The sequence below is a fragment of the Antechinus flavipes genome, chromosome 5 (genome assembly GCF_016432865.1).
Source record: "Antechinus flavipes isolate AdamAnt ecotype Samford, QLD, Australia chromosome 5, AdamAnt_v2, whole genome shotgun sequence".
In the NCBI taxonomy this organism is placed as follows: Eukaryota; Metazoa; Chordata; class Mammalia; order Dasyuromorphia; family Dasyuridae; genus Antechinus; species Antechinus flavipes.
This window is the reverse complement of record NC_067402.1, coordinates 146144540-146169673: the sequence shown is the minus strand read 5'-3', so window position 1 is coordinate 146169673 and position 25134 is coordinate 146144540. Positions and strand designations below refer to the sequence as shown.

Here is a 25134-nt window from a genome sequence, read left to right as displayed (position 1 = left end):
GGTTCCATGTATATAGTGTAGCTCTTTTGTGTCTATCTCAGTTGGTAGAGAAACAATCTGCCAGCACATATTTGTGACAGCCCACTTCTTCCCCTGGCAGAATGCAGAATTGGGAAAATTAAGACATAATCTCCACCTTTGTCAAAATTAGCTTAGCATCATTTTGGGGAAAACTAGTATTCTAGTAGCCATTGTGAGCACAATGTCTTGTGTCAAAATATCTCCAAATGCTTAACATCTAAAACTCTCAGTTTTCTAACAGTCCATCTGGAGAATCTGGGTTCTTCTGAATAAGCCACAGACTGTACAAAAATAGGCCATCTACCCAGGCTGAAATGCAAATATGTTTAGAGTTTCTTGGTAGCCAATTGTTTATTTAAAAAAAAAAAACTCACAATCAAATATCCTGGACAGCATTCAGAATAATCCAAAGAAGCTGGATTCCAACAGGAAAAGACTATCTTCCAATAGCCCAAGTCCAAAAAAAAAAAAAAATGATACTGCCACATTAGAAGACTCATAATTCAGACCCAATCTGTGATAGCTTGGCAGGAACTTCTGTTGACTCTAATCAGGAGCTTTTCTGATGAAGTTACTCTAAGCAACATTGAAAAGATGCTGCTGTTTCATATTCAACTGTTACTAGTTGGCTTTGGGAAAATAAAACAAGTTAGCTTTAGATTTGTGGTCCTTGGCAAAAGCCTTGTAGCTTCATGTAACTTTTACTGGCTAGACGCAGAATACTTCCAGCACATTGATCTCACAGTAAAAATAAGGCAGGCAAGATGCTTTCTCAACTGTGGTTTACTACTGCTACTCAGTGTAGCAAAGGGCTATGATAGTTTCAGAAAGGAATAGGGAAACTAAGGCAGAAAGCCTAAGTAAGCTCTTTATAACCTAGTATAAAGCTGAAAATTTTGTTTGAGGAGCCCAAGAATCACCTTTGGGGACAGACTAAGATGAACCTGCATGTTGCTGGGGGTGGGCAGCTGGATGGTACACTGGAATCAGGGAGAACTGGGTTCAAATTCAATCTCAGACTTTTATTCTGGGCAAACCTGAACAGCAGGAAGCCTGACTGAATGAACAACAGCAACAACCACTTCTGATCCTACCCCCATAGCTGTTCTCTATTATTACCCTTCCTTGACCCTGATTGATAATAGTATTCCTTATCAGCCAGTCTATAGTGTGACCTCATTAGATCAGAGTTCTTCAGGACAGGGATTCTCTTTTGTCTCTCTGCATCCCTAGCACTTAGCATAGTATCTGCCCATAGTAAGCATTTAAGACTGACTGATTTTTGCTTCAATGCTTGATCCTTCTGATTTTTCAAATGCTGTGGAGGTAGATTCTTTCCTTGGCCATCACTCCATGTGTTGAAAGTCCCAGACCCAGAGATATCTTTCATCATTTCTCATGGGCAACTAGGAAAACAGCTTTAGAAATCATCTATACCCTGCCCTCAAAGCCTTCCAGGAGATGGAGCCTGAGATGCCGTGAGAGACAGAGGAGCTGAAGGGTGGGGAGGTTAAGCACCCAACTCTCTTCCCTAGCCAAACAGCTTTGTTATAAAGGAAACAATATGATCTACTTTCTAAAAGAGTTTGGGAAAACTTTTGAACTGCAATTCTTTCTTGTCTGTGAGACTTAAGGCAATCTCTTTAAACTCTAGGTGACTTTTATCTTTCCTCATTAGTCATAGCAATATATAAGCTCTTTTGGTAGCTTTTTTCACCTGCAAAATTTTTTTATTTAAAGTCTGTAAACTGTTTGGAGAGAGGAGGAAACAGAATACACATATTGCCATGTTCTGCTACTCGAGAAACCAAGTGAGTACTGTTGAAATACAGGTGCATCATGTTTAACCTATACTGGATTACTTATTGTCTAAGGGAGAGGGAATGGTGGGGAGGGAGGGAGAAAGAAAAATTTGGAACACAAGGTTTTGCAAGGGTAAATGTCGAAAAGTATCTCTGCATGTGTTTTGAAAAATAAAAAGCTATTATTATAAGAAAAAATCCTACTCTGAAGAAAAAGAAATATAGGTACATGCATAGTTTGCATCTTGCAGCTCAGAAATGATATCAATTTAATTGGTTTAGTTGTACAATTGGGCATCTTTGTGATTGCATATGGGTTTTTCATGGCAAAAATACCTGCTATTTTCCTTCTTCCAGATAGAGTTTAAGTGACTATCCTAGAAACACACAGCTAGTGAATATCTCAGGCAGCATTTGAACATGGAGCTAGTGAGTATTTCAGGCTGTATTTGAATTCAGATGTTCCTGATTTTAGACTCAGGGCTCTCATCCACTAAGCTATCTAACCATCTCTGTTAAAATGGCAGTGAAATAATATTTAGCAATGGACTATACAAGTAGTTCAATCCTAGCCTATGCCTGTGCCATAGGAATCAACTGGTTGCCTACACATCTGAATTTTCAGTTTATTTCAACCAATACCTACCTGCCCAATGGGAACCAGTAGTGGTAAGGCTTTGTCTTAGTTTGAGGGTAAGGTATAAAGCTCACCACCCTTCTATCAAGTCTGACTAAACAAAGGAAAAATAATGCTTCTTTGGCTTTCAATTGAGAGTTATAAAGTAGCTAAAAGATAGATTGTTAAATGAAGAGTTTTGGGGTTTCTTGGGGAGGCAGTCAGGGTTAAATGACTTATCCAGAGTCACATAAATACTAAGTGTTTGGGGCTAAGTGAAGAGATTTCGGTTGATCTACACATAGATGAAACTCTCAGCAGATATCAGAATACTGTGTAGTTTATATAAGAAAGTCAGTAAGAGCTAATTGTCAAACTTACTGCAGAGGCAAACAGAAGCTAAGTTCACAGAGCCCCCTGGGGAGCTGAGATCAAAAGAGCAATAAAACCTCTTCCAGGTTGTCTTATCTCCCCCACCTTAATTTTCTGGAAGATTTACATAAAAATCTTCCAGCTTTGACTTTGGTCTCGTAGAAGGCCCTTTTGGGAAGGAGATGAAGGAAAAAAAGGACGCCAACAGTTATGTAAAGAAGAACAAAATTGTATAATAACTCATGCCAGCATTTAGACATAATGGGTCTTAAATTATGTCCAATCTACCACAAGAAACATATGGAGAGGGACATGTAATAACTGCCTACAATAAAACTCTCACATCACAGTTAGCCATTCATGACTATACAGTGATGAATGCTATCCTTTGATTCCTATTTTCACTGCATTCAACTAATTTATCTTAGCAGATTTATTAAGCACCTATCAGATGAAATGCACTTTGCTACATTCTGAGGAAGCAAATATAAAACCAAAAGAGTTCCTGCCCTCAGGGAAAGGCATTTTCTATTCCACTGGGAAAAGTATACTCATCCATAGGTAGAGGGAACATTAATGACTGGAGCAATCAGGAAAAGAGTTTCAAAAAGTAAGCTGCAAATGAACTAAGCACTGTATTTGGGAAATGCACAAATTTAAAAGGTCTCACATCCACCCACAAATCTAGATGAACAAACCTCTCAAAACCAAAACTTTCCCACTTTGGGCATTCTATGTGGATCCCAGTTTTCAAAAGAGGGGATCTTGCATATAGTATTTGACTCTGAATAACTCATCTCTATTAATTCTTGTGGGGTCAGCTAGGTGGCACAGTGGATTGAATATTGGATCTAGAGTCAGGAAAACTCATTTTCCCGAGTTCAAATCTGGCTTCAGTCACTTATTAGCTATGTGACCATGGGTAAGTCATTTAACCCTGCTTGCCTCAGTTTTCTCACCTGTAATGGCAAACCATTCCTGTATCTTTGGCAAGAAAAACCCAAATGGGGTCACAAAGAGTCAGATACAACTGAAAAATGACTGAACAACAACTAATTCTAATATCAGTGTGTACAAAAATCATAAGATATAGGCTGTGTAGGCAAAACTTAGAAAAATGAAAATGTTCTGCATTACCTGGATGCAAGAGATCTTGGAACAACAATCGTAATTCTTGTCCACTCCTCGAAGTCCCCAGTATAATACACAGTAGGTTCACTCAGTTCCCTGGAGCTTCCTTCACATCCTTTGCCTCCAGGGGATGCTGGATAGCAACCTTCCTTCACTAAGGACCAGAAGAGGCCAGCATCATGGGAATACTGCAGAAGGACTGGGGCAGAACTGCTGAACTGATTAGTGCACCCTATGTTCAGCTGGAAAAGGAGAGATGGGATTACAGAAGATCCTGGTTTAAAATCAATCAATGAGGCAGTCAAAGGTTATTTATTTATTGAGTACTAACTATTCATATGCCTGACATACACTCTGTTCTGTGATAGCCAGTGGTTGCACTTTTCAGTTATTCCCTTGCTATCAAACTGTAATCCTTAACATTATATAAATGAATCCTAATCACTGAGTTGAGACATTTTCACAGCTTTTGAAACTCCTTTTGGCCATGAAGTAGAGAACAGAATGCAAGGTATGGAGGCAAGGATGGGTTCAAATTCTGCCTTCAAAACTTACTACCATGTGACTCTGGGTGAATTTATCTGAGCTGCAATCTCCTTATCAGTAAAATGGGGATAATGATACCAATAATTTTTGCTGTACTGGATTTTTCAAATGAGATAATGTGTGTAAAGTATTTTATAAATCTTAAAGCATTATTTAAATGGTTGTGGTTCTTCATGCTAAGTATGGCCTTATGATTTCACAAGCTTAAGTATTCACAGATTTTAGGAACTTGTAGTGAGGAATCTCAAGGCAGATTAGAGTCTTAGTCATTTTGCCTCTGAGATAGATTGTGAACCTAGGTTTTTCTGACTTCTGGAATGGCTTTTTATCTAGTTATACAACATGCTGCCTCTTCTATTTCATTTTCCTCATTCATTAGCATTTTAGGGGAAGTTCAGCTAGAATTGGTCTCGAGACAAAGGTTTAAATGACCACTCATCTTTTATATTTAATGTTCATTGTAGACCATCAAACATTAGACACTCCTGGGTGTGGCTCTTAGCTGAGTCAAAAGTAATGGGGAAATAGTTAAGGAAATATACAATGAAACATAGATAATATTGCATTTTAAAATTAAGTCTATATGTATCCCAGAGGTTTGGCGACGACCTCCTTCTACTGAGTTTGATATCGCTAACCCAGAATTTATCTATTGTTTAGGTGGATAAAAAGATGATTTGTCATAAATTTTTTTCTTAAAATCTTATATTTGATGGAATTCATATAGAAATGGCCTGGGGATAAATCATTATCTTCCTATTGTTCTTTTGATTTTGATGGCTTATTATTAATTATTATTGCTAGAACCATCTTGTTGCCCTTTCAAGATTCAGAGAATGAGCCAAATCAAAGAATGTCAATGGGAATATGGCCATGGAGCAAGAATGAGAGGTTAAAAACCTCATTCATTTCCCCATTTCAAAGAAAAGTTGAAAGTTCAGGAAAGGAAAAAGCAGAAATGTTGGAAAAGTCTTGCTAAACATAAGGATCAGAGAGTCAATTTTCTTTGATTTTTTTTTTTTTTTTTGTTGTTGTTGTTGTTAAAGAACAATCCACAAAACCAAGCATTTCTGATCTATTTTCTTGCCAGAAAAAATACAAAGTTTAGCAAGAAAACTGTCAATTTAGATAAAAATACTAAGCTATTTCACAGGGGTAGGAGTAACATAATACAACCAAGAAATAAAAACATTGCTGTACTTTCTAGTGGATATCTTTGAATTATAAAGTACAGGGCTTTACAATTGACTTTACAATCACCGACTTGCTCAGCATAATGTAATGGAATCTAAAGAACTGGATTTGGTGTTGAGTCCTGGATTTGGTTCTAGGATGGTCATTTCCTTAACCATGTGACCTTATATGGTGAGTGGAAAGAGGGAGACATTTTTAATCTGGGATCTGAGTTAGGATCCTGTTTCTGTTACTTATTCTCTGTAGGAATGTGCCTATCCAATTTTGTCTCTCTAAGGATGAATCTTACTTATTTATAAATATAAGAGGAGGTGGGATAGAGCGTCTCTAAAGATTTTTCAATTCCCAGATTATCTGCCATCATTGCTAGTTCTTCTCCATCCCTCTTTCCCCTTTATTATATACAAGGTTGTCTCTACAATCAAAGAAGATCAGAGTTGCAAGGGCCTTCAAGAGGTCAGCTACTGTAGGCTCATGCTTTCAAGATGGCAATCATTCAAAATTGATAGTCACCTTCATTACTATAAGGGAGGTAGAATGAAAGAAGTTCCAGGCTTCTTTAGTTTTACTTTTAAAGACAAAAACCATCTTTCAGAAGGGATTTTTCAGTTAGCTTATACAGGTTCCATTAGGATGCGTTCTTTTAGAAGCTATAGTATGAAGTTAAGAATATAATTTAGTCTCATATCTCAGCTAATTATTCTTATCATTCTAACATTTTCCTTTATGCTAAATGATTAAGAAGAGCCTCTTAACTGGTATAGAGGGAGCATTCTTTCAGGGGCATCTTTCAATTCTTATATTCTTTGGCTACTCTGAAGTATTTTATGTGGTGGGCTACTGTATGCTTTTTATTCTGTTCTTACCCCTTGGCTCTTCAGCAATGTTTTTGTTCTTAGATTGTATTATGTTATTTTGTGAAATAAATAGTATCTCTTGGTTCTTCTATCTCCTTTAGCATTCCATCTTTTTTACTGGCTAGACTGTTTCTGATAGTTTTTTTTTTTTTTTAACTCATCTTGGCAATCTCATTCCCTTCCATAATTTTAATTTTACATTTATCTGTGCAGGTGATTCATAAAATCTTTATTTCTTGCCTTCACCTTTCTTCTATCAAAAATGAATTTATTTATCTATCAAATGTTAAAAACTCAGGGAATGAAGGAACAGCCAGATGCCACCAAACTCTCTATCAAAAACGTAGCATAAGGTCTAGTACTGGTCTTGGAAGGGCTGGAAACTGGCCTGAGTATTAAAGAAGGAGCAAAAATGGATAGTTGAAATTTTGATTAGATTCTTGGGATTTTGAGTGTGAGTCAGTGCAGAGAATTTTACTTATGGGAACTAAGAAAGAATGAGTACATAGTGACTGAGAGATAGAGGATTCAGGGAATAAGAGAGAACATTCATGCATTTTTCTATATTATAATTATTTATATATATGTTATTTTCCATTATTCTGCTGTAAACTTGGAGAGATCTGGGATAATGTTATATCAAAAATTAAAATCTTCCTTAAGGCTAAGCGTAGGGATCTGCTTATGAAGGACGCTTAAAAATTTATTGAACTAAATTTAATTGAATTTATAATACAGCAGACTATGTATTATCTAAAGTTTTCAACCTACTAGAACAATCTGCTCTTTCAAATGCAATGACCGAGATATTCAATGAACATATTAGGCATCAGAGCAATTATATACAGATAGTTAGAGGGCACAGTGGATAGAATGCTGGCCTTAGGGAGATGAGTTCAAATCCTCCCTTAGACACTAGCTGTGTGACTCTGAACAAATAACCTGTCAGCTTCAGTTTCTTCATTTGTAAAATGGGGTTAAAATAGCACCTACCACATAAAGTTGCTATGAGGTTCAAATATGATAACATATGTAAAGTACTTTGTAAATCTTAAGGTACCATATAAATGTTTTTATTATAATTATAGTGTAGAATACACTCTGAGAGCTACCAAGCTCAACTATAACATAAGGTTCATTTAAAAGAAATACTGTGTATTCTTCAAAATTCCACATGAACAATTTACACAAATAATCTTTATTTATTTGTTTCAAGTAGTAATTAAATAATTCTTAGCCCATTTATTTCTTTTTAAAGGAATAGAAAATGAATGATAATTATTTCATCATGACACAATGTGGGTAGTATCAGATCAATGCATGCATAAAGGGTTGATACTGCTGCTGTGATAGATGAATTAAAACTTTTTAAATGTCATTATTTTGCTAGTTCTTTGAAAAATTGACATTTTAAATATCATTAACCATCTCTTTATTTAGAAATTATAACAGGTATAGAATTATCTTGAGTATACCACCTACAGTGTCGTGATTTTGTCACTCATTAAACAGAAAAGGTGTCAAGATAATAAATCATATGTATATATTTCTGGAGATGCATTTACATATTGACGTTTTTACTTACAATTTTGAAAAGTGCTAGCATATAAATATAAATTCATCTATTGACAGTGAAGTTTTTCACTTGAAATCTAACTCAAAAAATTAAATTGCTAATGATAATATTTTACTAGTTTTTTTTTTTTTAAGATTACCTTCCCTATTTATAGAACTACAAAAATTATATCTGAAGGGTTACCTATAAACTTATGGCTTCTTTAATAATTCTATTTGTAAATTATTTAGCATCTCTACCCACCAATTATGTAAGGACCATGTAGTTGTGCTAGCTCATTAAAACTGCATTGCTTTCGACCTCTAGAATTCACCAATGGGATTTCATTATAAACTCAATAAAATTTTGATTAGGAACCTGACACAACAGCTTGTCAAAGCAAATACTCACTGTATATGTTGACATGTTGTCACAATGCTGAAAAATTTTCTACAACAAGCTTTTAAGAGAAAAATGATAATTGGAAGCAAAATTTACTGACTTAAGGAAGTACAATTATTTGGGAAAAAAACCTACACTGAATCATAAAATACCTTGTGAAGTTTTTAAAGTACTTTTAAGTGAAGTAAAAAAGTTCATCCATTCCCATATGGAACTGTGACATTCATTAAATCACAAGTGGGAGAAAGTACTAAGTTAATTTTCTTTTAAACTCTCATCGAGTTTCATGTATACTCATTGAAATATAATGACATAGTCACTACTTATGAGACTCATTAAAAACTGACAAGCTGTTTCCTTTTGGGTAGAACTAAAAGCTTTGCCCTTCTATAGTTAACTACACTTTCTTCAAGCATAGTCCTTTAATAAAATATAAAGAACACATTTCTGTTCTTTGTCTCATCTACTCTCAAGGAATGGGGAGCATATGTTGTTGCTTAACTTGTTAACAGGTAGACTTGTAAACTAGATAGACTAATACATAGGGGCTAACTACACTGACCGGACCTGTGATCTCACTGCTATTGGGAACTCTCAGATAAGCAAACTTTCTTTAACAATTCGACTTATCTTCTTTGAAACTTGGAGTATTATAAACTTCTCTAGGACACTGAGAGGTTAAGTGACTTGCTCAGAATTATACAAATAGTCTGTATCAGAGGACTTGAGTATAGGATTTTCTGGTTTTGAGACTAGATCTCTATTCATTATATCACACTGCCTTTGACTCACTAGGAATATAAATTGGAAACCGTATAAATACCTTGAACTGTAGCACATATCCAGGTTTCAGAGTTAAATCCCGAGTTACTGCAAATCGATCTCCATCTGATTTCCCAAATATCATGGCTGATGGAGTAGCAGAACAGAAAGTTTCATTTTTAACCATTCCTTCATTAGCCAACATCAGCCACACGCTCATCTGATTCATGGGGTAATCAAAAGCTGGTTTTTCATAAAAGTTCTAATAGAAACAAACAAAAATTCTGTAACTGAAGAATTCTAACTTTAAATAATGAACTTATATCAATCAATGGTTAATGACACAAGAGATATGTCTCTAGACTATTGTGAATATATCCTTCCATTGAATGCATAAATATTTTCCAAGCACTCACTTTACTTCACTTGAGGAGTTTGCTTAACTGCAGAAATGTCATGCCTCAAGACAATCTATGAGTAATGTATTTCTATAATATCAACAATTGAATCATAGAGAACTTAAAATAGCTTGTTTGTTGAATAAAAAAAAATCTTTAAGAGGTGAAGTTCTCAATCCTTTATATGCAAAATTCCCTTTATTTCTGGAGTCTACCTGTAACATGGCATAATTACCTGAGGTAAAGTTGGGTTGACAACGGGGATGATCTGCTTTTGTTTTTCGGACAAAATAATTATGTCATCAATTGCCCACTGATCATAGTCTTCCCCTGAAAAAACTGGTTGCCACCAGCGGAATCTAGTGCAAGGTGTCTTTGCAGCTGCTGGGAGCTCTAAATAGACAAACCTAAAGAAAAGCCAGTTATCCGCGCTTAATGGAAGTGAAAGCAATATCTCTCATAAAAAGTAAAGCAAGTCATTGGGAAGATATAACATTTACTATATTGTAGAACTAAAAAAAAAAAGAAGTTTCTGGATTTGGCCATGTTGGAATGAAGTTTGAAGAATGTAGGGAAAGAAGATCATATATTTACAGAAGTTGAAGGGACTCTTCAGTCTGTTGAAGCCAAATATCTCATTTTATAGATGAGGAACCCAAGTTGTATAGAAGTTAATAGGCTTTGCCAGAATTCAAGCCCAGGATTGTATCTGGCTCCCCACACTTCTTAATAGCTCATTTGATATGATATTTTTTAGAGAAGGAAAGAAATATGTATGGTATATATTTTGCTTGCCATGACAAAAGTTGTATGAAAAGAGAAGTTATAATTTATGGGAAAATCTGGTTAGGATTTTCTGTGATATGAAAGCTTTGCAAAGAGCTTTGCAAATTGATCCATCTCAGAAACAAGTTGCTCACTTTAAGGAAACTTTATTATCTGTATCTATATCTATTTAAAACATACACACATATATTCTTAATCTTGCAAGATGTTTTGACATATAAACTTGTGCATTTAAAATCTTTAATTTAAACTTAATTTTTAGTAATCATTATATAATGTAAAGTATACAATCAGCACATGGGTACCATTGAGATGTTATACACTTAGCCTTGATTTCTGGTCTACATATAAATTTCATTGTGATTGTGTTAAGTTCAAAACACAGAGATGAGAGAAATAAAGGTAATTTAAAATAGCCACAAATGCCTGGATTTTTGTGATATTTAGTATATACATTATTATATATTTAAGTTATTAGATAACTCCAAAAGAAGTACATTTAAGTAGACTTAAAATAAAGTCACTTAATTTTAAAAATGATAATATTGTTGCCATTTTTCCTGAGTGAATATTTTTCTAAAATAACAATTTTTATAATCATTAGGCATAGCCTTTGATCAACAGATGATCATATTGGATAAAGATGATGCCAGGCTGGTCCAATGGAATCATTTTATCTATCTATCTATCTATCTATCTATCTATCTATCTATATATATATATCTATACTGCTCATATGTAGGATCAACCCTAGATGGAGCAAAAATTTTGGATCAAGATAAATTAAATAACTGAGAAAATCATATATGAGAGAAGCAATGACATTTTAAAAGAATTTATCTATTTTTCTGAATAAATTAGGCAAGTCTGTTTGTCTGTAATTTGACAACTTTTAAAACATATTTTTCAAAAGCTTTTCTTATATTTTAGGTAAGACACTTAAGATAAGAAAAAATGTAATCTTAGTACTAATATGATATTTTTTGTGTCTAGCAAAAGTCTGATAGGAATAATAATACCTGGGTTTGCTGAAGTCAGAGAAGTACATTTCTGCCAAGAGATGCCAATGGATGCCCCCATTATTGCTGTACTGAAGCAAGACACCCTCTTCTCTACTGTCTGGTTTGTTACAGGCAGTGCTTTCTCCACCAATCTGGATGTAAAACTGGACAAAATCCACCCAAGATGTATCCATATCCCAGCTCACTAGTTGTCTCTTTCCAGCCTAAGAAAAAGGGAAAGATTAAGTCAATTTACATATAATAATAGAGGAGTTCTGTGGCTTTTTTTTTTTTTTTTGCTTTATGTCTCTTAAATTTCTTTTTTTACGTTTATTCATTATTAATTTATGAAACATAATAAATATCTCCATAACAAAATATAATAAAAAGATGATTATATGTGACACTGCAAACCTATTATAAACAAGCTGCTATTTCTTTTAAATATGTAATAAAATTATCATATTTGTTTCTTTCTTTTCTCCTTTTTTTCCTTCACTGACAAAGTTAGAGATGGCTGCCATTAGAGTCAAATAGGCACATACATGCACACACACACACAAATATGTAAAATTATTCTATACATACTTCTATTTATCAGTTTTTTTTCTAGATGCAGATAGCATTTTTCTTTGTCTTTTCTTTATAATTAATTTGAATATTTAAAATAGTCACAATTATTTATTTGCTCAGTCATTCTTAAAATTGCTGTTATTGTATACAACCTTCTCTTGGTTCTGTTCACTTAACTTTTCATTATTTCATGCACTTGTTTCCATATTTTTCTGAGATCAGTGAACTCATCATTTCTTATGGGACAGTAGTATGCCATCATAATAATATATTATTCCCCAAATGATGGGAATCACTGCGATTTCCATTTTTTTTTTGTCAAAAATAAAGAGAGCTTCATACAGTGGCATATAGAAAATTATGTCACATGATGGTTGCGGTAGGTATATAAGATTCTTTTCCCTTGTGGTTGAGAAGAAAAGAATCTTCAGTTTTGATTTGGTGGTGATAATTTTGATCTCATGTACTCATTTCATGTTTTTCTTCTTTGATCAGTCCCTAGATCAGTGATCTAGCTGATATAGTACTATACTCGGAGCCAACAAAACTTGGGTTCAAATCCCTAAATTAAATTAAAAACAAAATTAAACCTTAAGACTAACACAAATTTCTTTTGAGGATGGGTTACTCTACATAATTGTGAAGTGCTAAATCAGATATGCTGTGATAAGGTAAACAAGTTCCATATCACAGATGATATATTCCTTCCTGGGTAGAAAATTATTCATAGACCTCCTTTCCTTTTTTTATAGAGTGCTGGGGCTAGAAGTTAAGCCAGCCACAGCTGAAACTAATTGATAAAAGTAGACAACATCTTAGTTATTTTCACTGAAGGAGGGAGGGAGGGGAATGAAGAAAAATGATAATAAAATTTACCTGGATACCAAAAAGCACATTAGGAACTAAAAGAGTTAAAAATATCTTTAAATCCAGCAACTTCCTTTCCTTCTACCAGAAGGTTCAGTGTGTCTATCTCATGTCATGGTCGTGCTGTGAAGTGTTGGACAGAAACTGAAATGGTTTGTCATCATTCCTGCTATTAGTCAATGACTTCATGGTAATGGGCTTATAAAGAAATATCTTGCTTATGAAATCCTATAGCCAAAAGCAGATTCTGCTGGGGGCAGAGCTATAAAAGGCCCTCAGATTTGTCACAGAGTTCTCTAATCCCCCAAAATCTCAGTAAAAATACTGTGTGAAAAATCAAGATGGTCTGTATGACACAGAGGGAATAAAATCTATCATATGGAATTCAAAACTAATTCTACTTTATTAACTTAATGAAGAAAGTCTCTAGTTATAGAGAATTACAAAGAATATTCAGTTGGCTAATTTAAAGTGAAACTTGCAAATATGGCTAAAAAGGATTAAAAGAAACCAAATTGAAGCCTTAGTCTGGAGATTGCTCTTTGGAACTTTCAGTGTTAAGAAAGTAAATGATATAATTACATATATATGCTTTTATGTCATATAAGGAAAGCAATGAAATTTTTAAAAGCCTATTTATTTTTCTGAAGGGTCTGGACAGGTATAGAATACTTATCTGTAGTCTAGTGACTACTTTATATATATATATATACACATATATATGTATATATAAAACTATATTTATATCTATCTATTTCTATATGACTCTTTTAGGCTTTTCTGGGCAGAGATACTAGAAAAGTTTACCATTTCCTTTTCCAACTCATTTTATATATGAAGAAATTGAGGCAAACAAGGATAGGTGACTTGACACATGGTCACACAGTTCCATTTGAACTCAGAAAGATGAATTTTCCTGATTCTAGGCTTGGTACCCTATCCACTGTACCACCTATTCTCTCTCTTTCTCTGTCCTTCATTCACAGAAACACCCAGACACACCCAGACACACACACACACACACACACACACACACACACACACACTCCTACTTTTTTTTCCATTGGATCAGAAATAACAAAAATGTAAAGCACTTTGGGATCACTGTAATATGGCTCAAGAGAAATAAGATATTTTAATTTCTAAATCTCTATAGGAAGACTATAAGAAAAAAAAAAAGACTCCAAACCACAGAACTTAGCAGGTTAATTCCAATTTAGCAAACTACTTTGAGAAACTTGGCAAGAAGAAATGAACCAGAAGGAGGAAGCTCCTACAATGAAGACAATTATAAAAAAAAAAAAATCCAAATTATCACAATTAGCTAGTTGCAATGATTGGTTTATCAGGAAATTTACAGTCTAGTGCTATTTTTCCCCCAGGATACTTTAGTGTTCACAGAGGTTTTCTAAAAGTGTTGTGTAGGATTTTTGTAAATGATGAAAAATATATCATATCTTTGCTTAGCTTGGTATTTTATCCTCCAAAATCTATATATCCTCCAAACTTTTCTTTAATTATGCAAAATGCTACTTTCTTTTTAAAAAAGAAAAGAAAAAAGAAATAGTTATAGCAAGAATTTGTTTTTCCAATATAAACCTTTCCAATTTGGCTTAATGTATAGATATATTTTTTTAAATTATAGGAATCAATACATTTATGTAGGATTTAAGGCAAGAACATTTTAATAATTCAAAACCTCAAAAACATTCATCCCCAATTTTTTTTTCAAAATGGCATTTTGGTCCACGTGCTCAAGTTGAATAGACTAGAAATTGAACTGATGCCATAAAAGCTACAAAGAGCCGATATTTATAGATAGCATTTTCCAAAGCCATAGAAATCCTAACTCTGATTACAATATAAACTTCAGTGAATATTATTTCTAATCTTTGTTTCTAGTTTCATCTTCAGTAAAATGTAGTTAAATTCTTACTAGTCTACTAATTCTTTAAAATCAAATTTTTCTTTAAACTCTTCTACAGCTTCCTAAACTTCCTTTATATCAATCTCTGCATACTTTTCTGAAAAGTGACTTTGCTTTATTTACATTTGGCAAAGCCTCTTTACTTTTATTTTATTCTTCATTATTATATTTTGAAATTATTTACTTATTGAAGTGATCAGCAATACTGTGGGATAATCAAATATGACAAATTTAGCTCTTCTCAGCAACCCAATGATCCAAAACAATTCCAAAAGACTCATAATGGAAAACACCATTCATATCCAGAACTATGGAGTCTGAATGCAGATCAAAACATACTATTTTCCCCCTTTTTTTTTCCCCCACTGTTTTTCCTTTGGGTCTGCATCTTCTGTCACAACATGATTAATATAGAGATGTTTTTCTTGAATACACATATGTAATCCATATCAAATACATGAAAGTGTTTTATTGCATTCATGTTGTCTTCTTAAAATGTTAACTTCTTCAGTACGACAAAGTCCACTCATCTTAACATGAATGTGCATAAAATCTGGCACAGTGCAATGAACACAAGGCTACTTATTAATTACATTTGATGATAACGATCAGGGAAAACTTAAGTGTTGATGGTTGGGAGACCTAGTTAAATTTAATCCACCCTGATTTGCTGTTTTTTCAATCTTGTTTACTTGCTAAAAGATCAAATTTTCTTTGTTCTGCACCTGCATCAGAACAAAAAGCATATCTATTTTTGCATTTGCATAAATTATCTTGCGTTGGATTTCTGCCTAGACAGACTCTGCCACATATCAGCACTCTGGCATTATAGCTCATCTATTTAAGTCTTTGATAACTTGTCTCAGTATTTGTCCCTACCTTACTGAAATATAAAGATGATCCAGAAGAGATGACTCCACATCCTTGTTCTGCTTTGACAATTTCTCCCCCGATGACTTCTTGCCAGTCAGTCTCCCAACCGTTCTGACTCTCAAAATCTGACATAATAGTAGATGGAAGGGAAGCTTCTGGCTGACATTCAGTGCCTTGATACCCTTGGTCACACCTAAGGAGAAGATTATTAAAGTAATCCAGAATGATTTTCTTAATTATAGCTTTTATCTTTCTCATTGTTTCAAATCTACTTCAGCTGACCAGGAAACACCTCAATAAAGAAGAGTGAATTTAATATTAAATACATGCAATGTTGTTTTCCCCATTATATTGAATATAGGCACACCTCTTTCTGTTGTGCATTGCTTTATTGTGATTTTCAGATATTGTGTTTATTTATTTTTGTTTTTTTTTTTTTTGTTTTTGTTTTTTAGCAAATTGAAGATTTGTGACAACTCTATGTTGAGCAAGTCTGTTGGCATCTTTTATCCAACAGCATGTGCTTGTATCATATTTCTGTGGAACATTTTGGGAATGCTCACAATTTTTTCAAGCCTTTCCATTATTATTATATATGTGATCTGTGATGAGAGATCTTTGAATTTACTATAGTATTATATTGTTTGGGGGGTGTCATGAACCACTCCCATAGAAGATAACAAACTTAACTAAAAAGAGTTTTGTATTTTGATTGTTCTATCGACTTGCTGCTCCTACGCTCTGTGGGTCTCCCTATTCCCTAAGATACAATATTGCATTTGAAGTGTTCAAATGAAAGGAAGAGTCAATTATTGTGGCAAATTTCACTATGTACTGTTTAAGAAATTGCCCCAGCCACCTCAGAGTTTAGCAACTCAATCAGCAGCCATCAACATGAAGGCAATACTCTCCACCAGCAAAAAAGATTTTGACTTGCTGAAGGCTCAGATTATGGACATTTCTTATTAGTAATAAAGTATTTTAATTAAGGTATATACATTGGTATTGCTGCTGCTCTTGCTCCAATAAGAAAAGCATTTCCAAAAGTTATGCTATTACATTATATGGATGATATATTGGGATGTGCACCTGAGGAACAAATGCTAGAAGCATGTCTACAAAAGACCGTAGAAATACTAAGATACTACAAATTATACATAGCTGAAGAGAAAACTCAAAGACATGCTCCTTTTCAATATTTAGGATATGAAGTATACCCTAAGGTGCTTACAGTACAAAAACTGTCCTTAAGAAGAGAGAAGCTAAACACCTTAAATGATTTTCAGAAATTGATAGGAGATATCCAGTGGATGTGACTAGTGTTAGGCTTGACTACCTATCAGTTACAACCATTATATGACATTTTAAGGGGAGACAGTGCTTTAAATTCACCATGCCAGTTTACAAAAGAAGCTCAAGAGGCTTTGAGAAAAGTTGAACTGGTTTTATCCAATGTGGTTGAAAGAGTCACTCAAAAACTCTTGGAAATATCAGTTTTTGCCACACAAGAGGCACCCACAGCAGTTCTTCATCAAGGAGACATCAAGGTGATAAAATAGATGAACTTCCCGGCATAACCAGAACAAAGCCTTACTCCTTACCCAGTGCTTGTGGCTAGAATTTTGTTAAAGGCCATTAAGCGAGCAGTACAATTATCTGGGGCAAGACCGGATAAGATATACACCTTTAACACCAATACACAAATTAATGTGTGTTGTGAGACCATCCCAGAGTGGCAAATTTTATTAGCCATCACTCCAAATTTTACACATGGGTCTCCTTTAAAGATAACCAGACTTTTACATAATTGGTGATGGATTCTTGAAGAAAAAGTTTCTAAAGTTCCTCTTAAAGGACCAACTATCTTTACAGATGCATCCAAACACAATATTTGTGCTGTATACTCTTATGACTTAACTATAAAGAGAGTAGTCAGAACTCCTTTTCAGTCTACTCAGCAGAACGAATTATATGCAATCATGTTAGCTCTCACTTATTACCCAGGAGACATAAATATAATATCTGATTCAGCCTATTCAGTAGGTGTGGTACAAAGAATTGCCACAGCCCAAATAAAATTTGCAGCTTCTAATATATATCAGCTCTTTAAGGAACTTCAGGAGCAAGTGAGAAAACATCCAGGTAAGATTTATATCTTGCATGTCCACTCACATAGTGGACTTCCAGGTCCTATTTTTGATGGGAATTCAAAGGCAGATAGCCTTTTAACTATGTTAGCCAGTATGCCTTTATTTCAGGAGGCCCAGGAATCCCATCCTAAATACCATCAGGCTGCTCGAGCTTTGCATTTACAATTTGGGATAACAAAAGAGGAAGCTAGGAGCATAGTAAAAAGTTGTACAGCTTGCCTTCCTTTCCATGCTCCTACACTGCCTCCAGGGAAGAACCCTCGTGGTTTGAGACCCAATGAAATCTGGCAAATGGATGTGACCCATTATAAATCTTTCGGTCATCTGTCTTTTATCCATGTTGTGGTAGACACCTTTTCAGGATTCACTTTTGCCGTACCAGCAGCAAAAGAGACAGCCCGAGTGGTCACTGAATTCCTCACGCAAGCATTTGCCATTATGGGTGTGCCACAAGCAATAAAAACAGACAATGGTCCTGCATACACCTCCAAACATTTTGCACACTTTTGTGCACAGTATAAGATTTTACACACCACTGGCATACCCTTTAATCCTCAAGGACAGGTAATAATAGAGAGGAGAAACAGAGATTGGAGATGCTGCTCCAAAAACAAAAGAAAGGGGGAGCCACAGGTAACCCTAGAGAACTACTAAATGTAGCACTTTATATTATTAACTTCTTGATTTTTGACAAAGATGCACTGGCTCTGGCAGACAGGTTTTATAACCCACCAGAAGGGCAGTGTCCAGTGCGAGCAGCTCCACTATCTTTAGATAATCGCCAGGTGATGTGGAGAGACCCAGAAAGTGGTGAATGGAAGGGACCAGATAGGCTAACTGCTTGGGGGAGAGGGTTTGCTTGTATCTCTACAGGTGGAGAAGGAATCAGATGGGTGCCAACAAGCTGTATTCACCTTGTCCATCGCAGAGAGATGGAGCAGACCCTTGAAATGAAGGAGAAGACCCAAGAAATATCAGGTGGTTCTGTTGCTGATTGTGCTCACCATTGAAAGAGCATGGCAGTTAAGGCATTTGACTCATGGACATAGAAAATTGTTGGACTTCAAAACCCTCAGGAATTATTGGATTCTCTGAGACATGATAAAATTGTTGTAGGACTTGAAAACCCTCAGGAATCATTGGATCCTTTAAGACATAAGACTTGAAAGCCCTCAGGAATCATTGGATTTTCTGAGAAATGATAAGACTCTTACAGGACTTCAAAATCTGCTGGAATCATTGGATTCCCTAAGACATAAAAAGACTTTTGCAGGACTTCAAAAACTTGGGGGGACCATTGGATTGCCTGATATGTGAAGCAATGGACAATAGATTGGTTTTAGATTATCTCTTGGCTGCTGAAGAAGGCGTATGTGTGACTGCTGTTTATATACTCTCCTTCTAGGACTTCTGACAATCTTTTACAATACCATGTTGATTTATATTGTTTGTTATAACGTTACTTCGGTGTACAATTCATGTTTGTTACACCACATCAAGCCTGCACTGACTGTGGGGAGAGTCATCACTAATAGCCTCTGCGTTATTGCTATGTGCTTGTGTAATATCTCCCATGCTGATGGGTTTGTGCATAATAAGACCCTTCATCCCAGAAACCCGCTAGCAACCCCCACTTCCCTTTGGTGCTTTTCATTTCCCTTCCTGAGATGTCAGGGAGGGTGTGATTATCTCCTTTTTAGTGCTTTCACCTCCCTTCCTGAGAAGTCAGGGGGGTCGTGATCACCTCCTTTTTGGTGCTTTCACCTCCTTTCCTGAGAAGTCAGGGAGGGTGTGATCACCTCCCCTTGGGGGCTCTGACCTCCCTGAGGAGTCAGGGATGGCATGATCACCTGTGTTCTAAAACAAAAGAAAGCAGGAGATGTAATGGGCTGAGGCTTGAGTTGATGCACTGAGGTCCCACGTACATGAGGCTAAATAGTAATTGGACCATACTCTATTAATATATAAGCTTGGAGAAAGAATTCCCCCGCCCACTCTTTGTGCAAGTCCTGATGTGTTGTATAGGAAATGACGATTTTGGTGGGTGGAGGCAGGGGAGTGGAAAAGGAAGGGGAAGGGGAGACTGCTTGCATTTGCCATTGCGAGGGCCTTTCAGCTCAGATCCTCCTCTGTTATCTGGCTTCCTGTCGCAGTTGCCCATATTGCTATTGCAATCTTTCTTGCCCATATTGTTATCGCAATCCTTATTCACCTCTTCACTTCAATAAAGATTGAAGATTTTTCCCTTAACCTGAATTCATGACTCAGGCTGATTTTAAATACACGGTCATTACACATTGGGATTTTCTAAAGACATAATTCTATTGCATGCTTAGTAGACTAACATATAATGTAAACATAACTTTTATATATATTGGAAAACCAAAAAAATTCATCTGACTCAATTCATTTTGTGATATTTGCTTTATTGCAGTGGTCTAAAACCAAACTACAATATTTCTGAGGTGTGCCTATATGCTTTGATATTAGGCAGGAATGAGCAAGAGGTCACTTGCTCAACTTTTTTACATGAAATAAAAAAAACTACAAAAGGTGTACTAAGTCAGAGATACTGAGTCCCTTTCACAAAATTACCAATACTTCCAAGGTCTGTCTGTCTCTCTTTCTGTCTCTGTCTCTCCAGTGTGGTACTCAATCTAATGTGATTCAATTCCCTAGATTACAGTATGTGACTTTCTAGGGAATAATATAAAAATGTAAATATAAAAAATGATCAGTCTCATAATCCTTGCTTCTACGTAGTTTCTTGTCATCTCTGCAATCTATCCTCTTCTTTTACATACAAATTTTATTTCTTGACAAAATTTGTTTTTTATATATACATACATACATATTATCCGAAACTTTTAGAAATGGATGCCACCTTACAAATTTCAAAGAAACACATATAAAGTTGAATGAGTTGGTTTTTAAAGTTTCTAGGCTCCCTGCTTTTTTTTTCTCCTTATTCTAATTCTTCTATCTACTCTTTCTCCCTTTATTTATTTGTTTGTTTATTTTGAGGCACCTCAGGATTGTCTTGCCCAAGGTCATATAACTAGTGTCTGAGGCTGAATTTGAACTCAGGTCTTCCTCACTCCAGGGCTGATACCCTAGCCACTGAATCTCCTAGCTACCCCTGTTACCCTAAATTTATAAATCTCTTTAGGCCCCCAGTGACTTTATGGCTTCTATTTTCTTCCCATTATTAAAACCTACTTTTAGGAAAGGAACCAATCATTCATACTAAGGTATAAATTTTTGAAATGTTTTTGTTGTTCAGTTCTGTTTCAGTCCTAATTCTTTTCGACCCCATTGAGAGTTTTCTTGGCAAAGATACTGGAGTGGTTTTAGCTAAAGGAATAAAACTCTAATGTACTTTTAGGCCATAGGTAATGAATGGGAAAGTACTTTGGAGTCAACTTATGAGTTCATTTTTTTTCAGTAGATTGTGTAAGGCTAGAAATCTAGGTGTGTCCAATTAGATCAGTGTGTGGGTTGAGAAAGAAATAGTAGGATGACATCCTCTCCAGTTCTAATATCTGTATGTTTTTTTTTTTTAACACTCAACACTGACAGTTGTCACTTCCTTTATTATCAATTAATGGATTAGTCTATAAGCACTTATTAAGCACTTATTCTGGGCCAGGCAGGGGATACCAAGATAAAAAACAAATTAGTCCCTGATTTCAAGGAGCTTATTTTCTATTGGAGGAGACAGCATATATACTGACATATTCAAGATAAATACAAGGTAATTTTGGGGGAAAGCACTGTAATTACAGGGATCAAAAAAGGCTTCTTACAGAAGGTTGTGTTTGAGTTGATCTTTGAAGGAGACTAGAGAGATGAGAATTGGAGGTCAGGAGAAAATATGCTACAAAACAGGACTTTTTGAAGTATGGCAGAGTTGAAAGGTCATACCTGATTAGAGGGTTTAAGCCTTACAGATGAAGGAAAAGGAAATCTCTTCAAAACATTTCTACATGCATCCCTGAACTAACCAATCTTCAGGCTGGATTTTCTGAAAGTTTGATTTTGAGAAGGAAAATCTAAATTTCCTGATAGAGTAATTCCTAGTAAAGTAATATTGTAATACCATGTATCTGAATCAAGGGTAAGAAAGAAGATTTTCTTTTGGTCATTTCATATGTAATAATGCATTCACAGAATGATTTTGACCAATGCTGGGGTAATATTCATAAAAAGAACTCTCTAGCAACAGAAATTCTCTCAACTTTTTTTTTTTTTTTAAATACGTACTTGCATATTCCTCGCTCACACCAGCCATGTCCATTGCACATATTTGGACATTGCTGTCCTATGTAAATATTGTCTAAAGCCCATTCATCTTGTGTTGTGTAATAGCTCTGACTCCAACGAAAGCGAGTAGCACTGGACCTGGAAATATATTAAAAAGAAAAATAAAATATCATTCTTTGAAACTTCCTGTTGAGGACTATCAAAGGAAAACTTATTCTCACAGTACTTTCTTTTTAGACTATATGCTCTCTAGAATTTTTATTTGATTGCCAACCATTTTTCTACATATTAAACTTAGTTTTTCTGAAATGTTAAAATGGAAAATATAACTATCATAAGTAATACATTGTCAAAGTCAAAAGAAGTTCTCTTTTTGTGTATTTAAATTATTAAAATTATTGAGTTTTAGAAAAATTAAGCAAATCAAAATATCAAACATTGATACATTTTATATTAATATTTAATGTTAGTGAAACAAAGCTAAGGCAGAAAGATTTTTCTAAAAAACGCTCATCCTTATTATATTGGTTGAGTGTTAAATGATGAACATTTTGTATTAAATTATAGGAAGACCACATTTTACTTAACTCTCAAAATAAAACAAGAAATAATACAAGAATTATTGGATAAGGAATAGAAAAGATTAGCACAATATAATACATGGACTATTTAGCATTGTTAAATGACCTCAATAAATTGAATAAGAATATCCAGAAGCACAGATCTGTTTATTCATACTGAAAAAATAACTTCTTTTTCAAAAACAAATTGATGTTAAATCAAAGCAAATAATTAAGAGGTCTAGTAGACATCAAGAAATCTTAGGGAACTTGATTGTGACTTAGAAATAAGGTCTGCAGAAGAAGAAAAAGCATATTGACATTTCTGCAGCAGAAATTTAGTAATATATCCAATTGGTAAGTGAAAAAAAATTTTAGAGCCACTTTAATTTAATGAATGCCACCAAGTTTTTTTTTTTTTCAAACCTCTGAAAGTTTTAATTTTTCCCTCTGAAGATTTCCTGATAAAGAAGTCAGATAATTGTGATTCTACAATAATCATTTAGGAATGATTTTCAGAAATGAATGGGCATGAGCTCAGAGTCACAGACTGAATTCCATATTCCAAGTACAACATCCATTGATAGATCAGACCTTGAGGGTACTGAAAGAACTCTTAAAGCCTATTATGTCAAATATGTTAAGTATCTGTAAGTACACAATAGATTATTAAAGTTCAGAGTAGGCTTTTATTATTTTTCTTTTATCCATGATCTATGGATAATGGTTTGCATTTCCAGTTTTGGTAGTTTGATTTCTGAATTCTCTGCGGTGCATCTGGCAGAGTAATGCCTTCTTACATATTCATGATCCTCAATGATACTTCCAATGAGATTATGCTCACTTCCTTTGGAATTACAATTTTCATTTTCAAACAAAAAAGGTGCTGCTGCAACTTTCATGACTATATAAAGTTATTAGTTTTCCATAATAAGAAAAAGTCTTTTACTGGTTTAATATTTATTATCAGAAATTTCTCAAGGGTATGAGTTTCCTCCCCAAAATGGGACCCAGGTTAGTACTATTAAAATTATTTGATTAATACCTGAATGACATTATTAATATATTTAACATATTTTATTTTATAAATATAAAAAAGTTATTAATTTGTTACTATAAAAATTGCTTGATCATATATAGTAATGAAAATATACAATAAAGTATTGGTAAAAATGATTAAGATAAATAAAAATTTATTCTATCTATTGGTTCTCCATTTTATATAATTTTGAGAACTTGGATAACATTTTATAAATGATTTGTTCCATGCTATGGAATAAAGGTAACTATTCTAATTTATCCATTTTTATAACATCATAGTTTAATGGAAAAAAAGAATCTGTAGGGAGAAAGTCAGAAAAAGGGTTCTCAATCTAATTTTAGTACTAAAGAGCTATATGATCTTGAACAAGATGTCACCCTATTTCTCTACAGGTTTTTCAATTCTATCTTGGGGGATGAATCTTCATGACCAGTTACAAGACTAACAACTTATGATTTCTGAATAGAAATGGCCATTTTTTAGGAGTTCTTTATTTTCTATACAGTTACATAATAGTACAAGGCCTATTGCTTGATTTGGTAATAGAGGTTTTAATTTGGATGTTTCAGCTATAGAGACAGATGATTCTAAATCTTCCATGATATAATTTACCTAAGAGTTATCAAACTAAACAAAGAAAGGTCCCAGAAACACAACTTCTTTATCTATGAATCAGAGAAGATAGTTTACTTAAAAACTATTATCATTGATATTTTGGCCATCCTACTTCCTTAGAACACATCAATGTTCAACTAGAAATTGAAAATACTAAGGAAATAGAATTTGAGTTGTAGTAATACAAGGGAAATACTGAAAAAGAAAGGAATCCATAAAAAGAAGAATTAGTAATAAGCATTTCAATAGTACTTTAGTCAAAAAATGTATATCTGTTTCACAGATCTAATTTGATAATAACATAGAGGAGAGGAAGCATGGCATTTCAGTGTATGGATACCTCAGTCAGAAAAAAACTGGGTTTAAGCCCTGTTTCTGACAATAACTGGCCATTTCACCAGTTACTTAATTTCTCAGCATTTCAGTCAGTCTGTAAGCATTTATATTAAGCACTTAAGGTGCTATGCTCTGGGAATACAAAGAAAAGCAAAAACACTTTTGTCTTCAAATAGCACACATTCTAAAATAATAACTATTTATTATTTTATTTTATTTTTTTGGTCCATTAGTCACATCTTACTCTATGCGACTCAATTTGGGGTTTTTGTGATAGAGATACTGGAATGTTTTCTCATTTCCTTCTCTAGCTCATTTTACAGATGAGGAAAGTAAGACAAATAAGAATTAAGTGACTGACCCAAATTCACATAATTAGTAAGTATCTGAGGCTAAATTTGAATTTAGGTCCTTCTGATTCCTAGGCTGACTCTACCCACAGAGACCCTGCCCCTAATAACACTATGACACTTATTCACTCAAAA

The 25134-nt window shown here is 34.4% G+C and overlaps 1 protein-coding gene across 1 annotated transcript in view; it reads right to left on the bottom strand.

Moving 5' to 3' along the window:
• RELN (reelin) overlaps window positions 1-25134 on the bottom strand; it is a 389961-nt gene that overhangs the window by 122995 nt on the left and 241832 nt on the right. The window contains exons 21-26 of the mRNA XM_051963196.1: window positions 22097-22234; window positions 15690-15876; window positions 11462-11667; window positions 9892-10063; window positions 9320-9520; window positions 3949-4184 (exon numbers count right to left, since the gene is read on the bottom strand). Coding sequence (XP_051819156.1) covers window positions 3949-4184; window positions 9320-9520; window positions 9892-10063; window positions 11462-11667; window positions 15690-15876; window positions 22097-22234 — 1140 coding nt within the window. The remainder of the gene's footprint in view (window positions 1-3948; window positions 4185-9319; window positions 9521-9891; window positions 10064-11461; window positions 11668-15689; window positions 15877-22096; window positions 22235-25134) is intronic.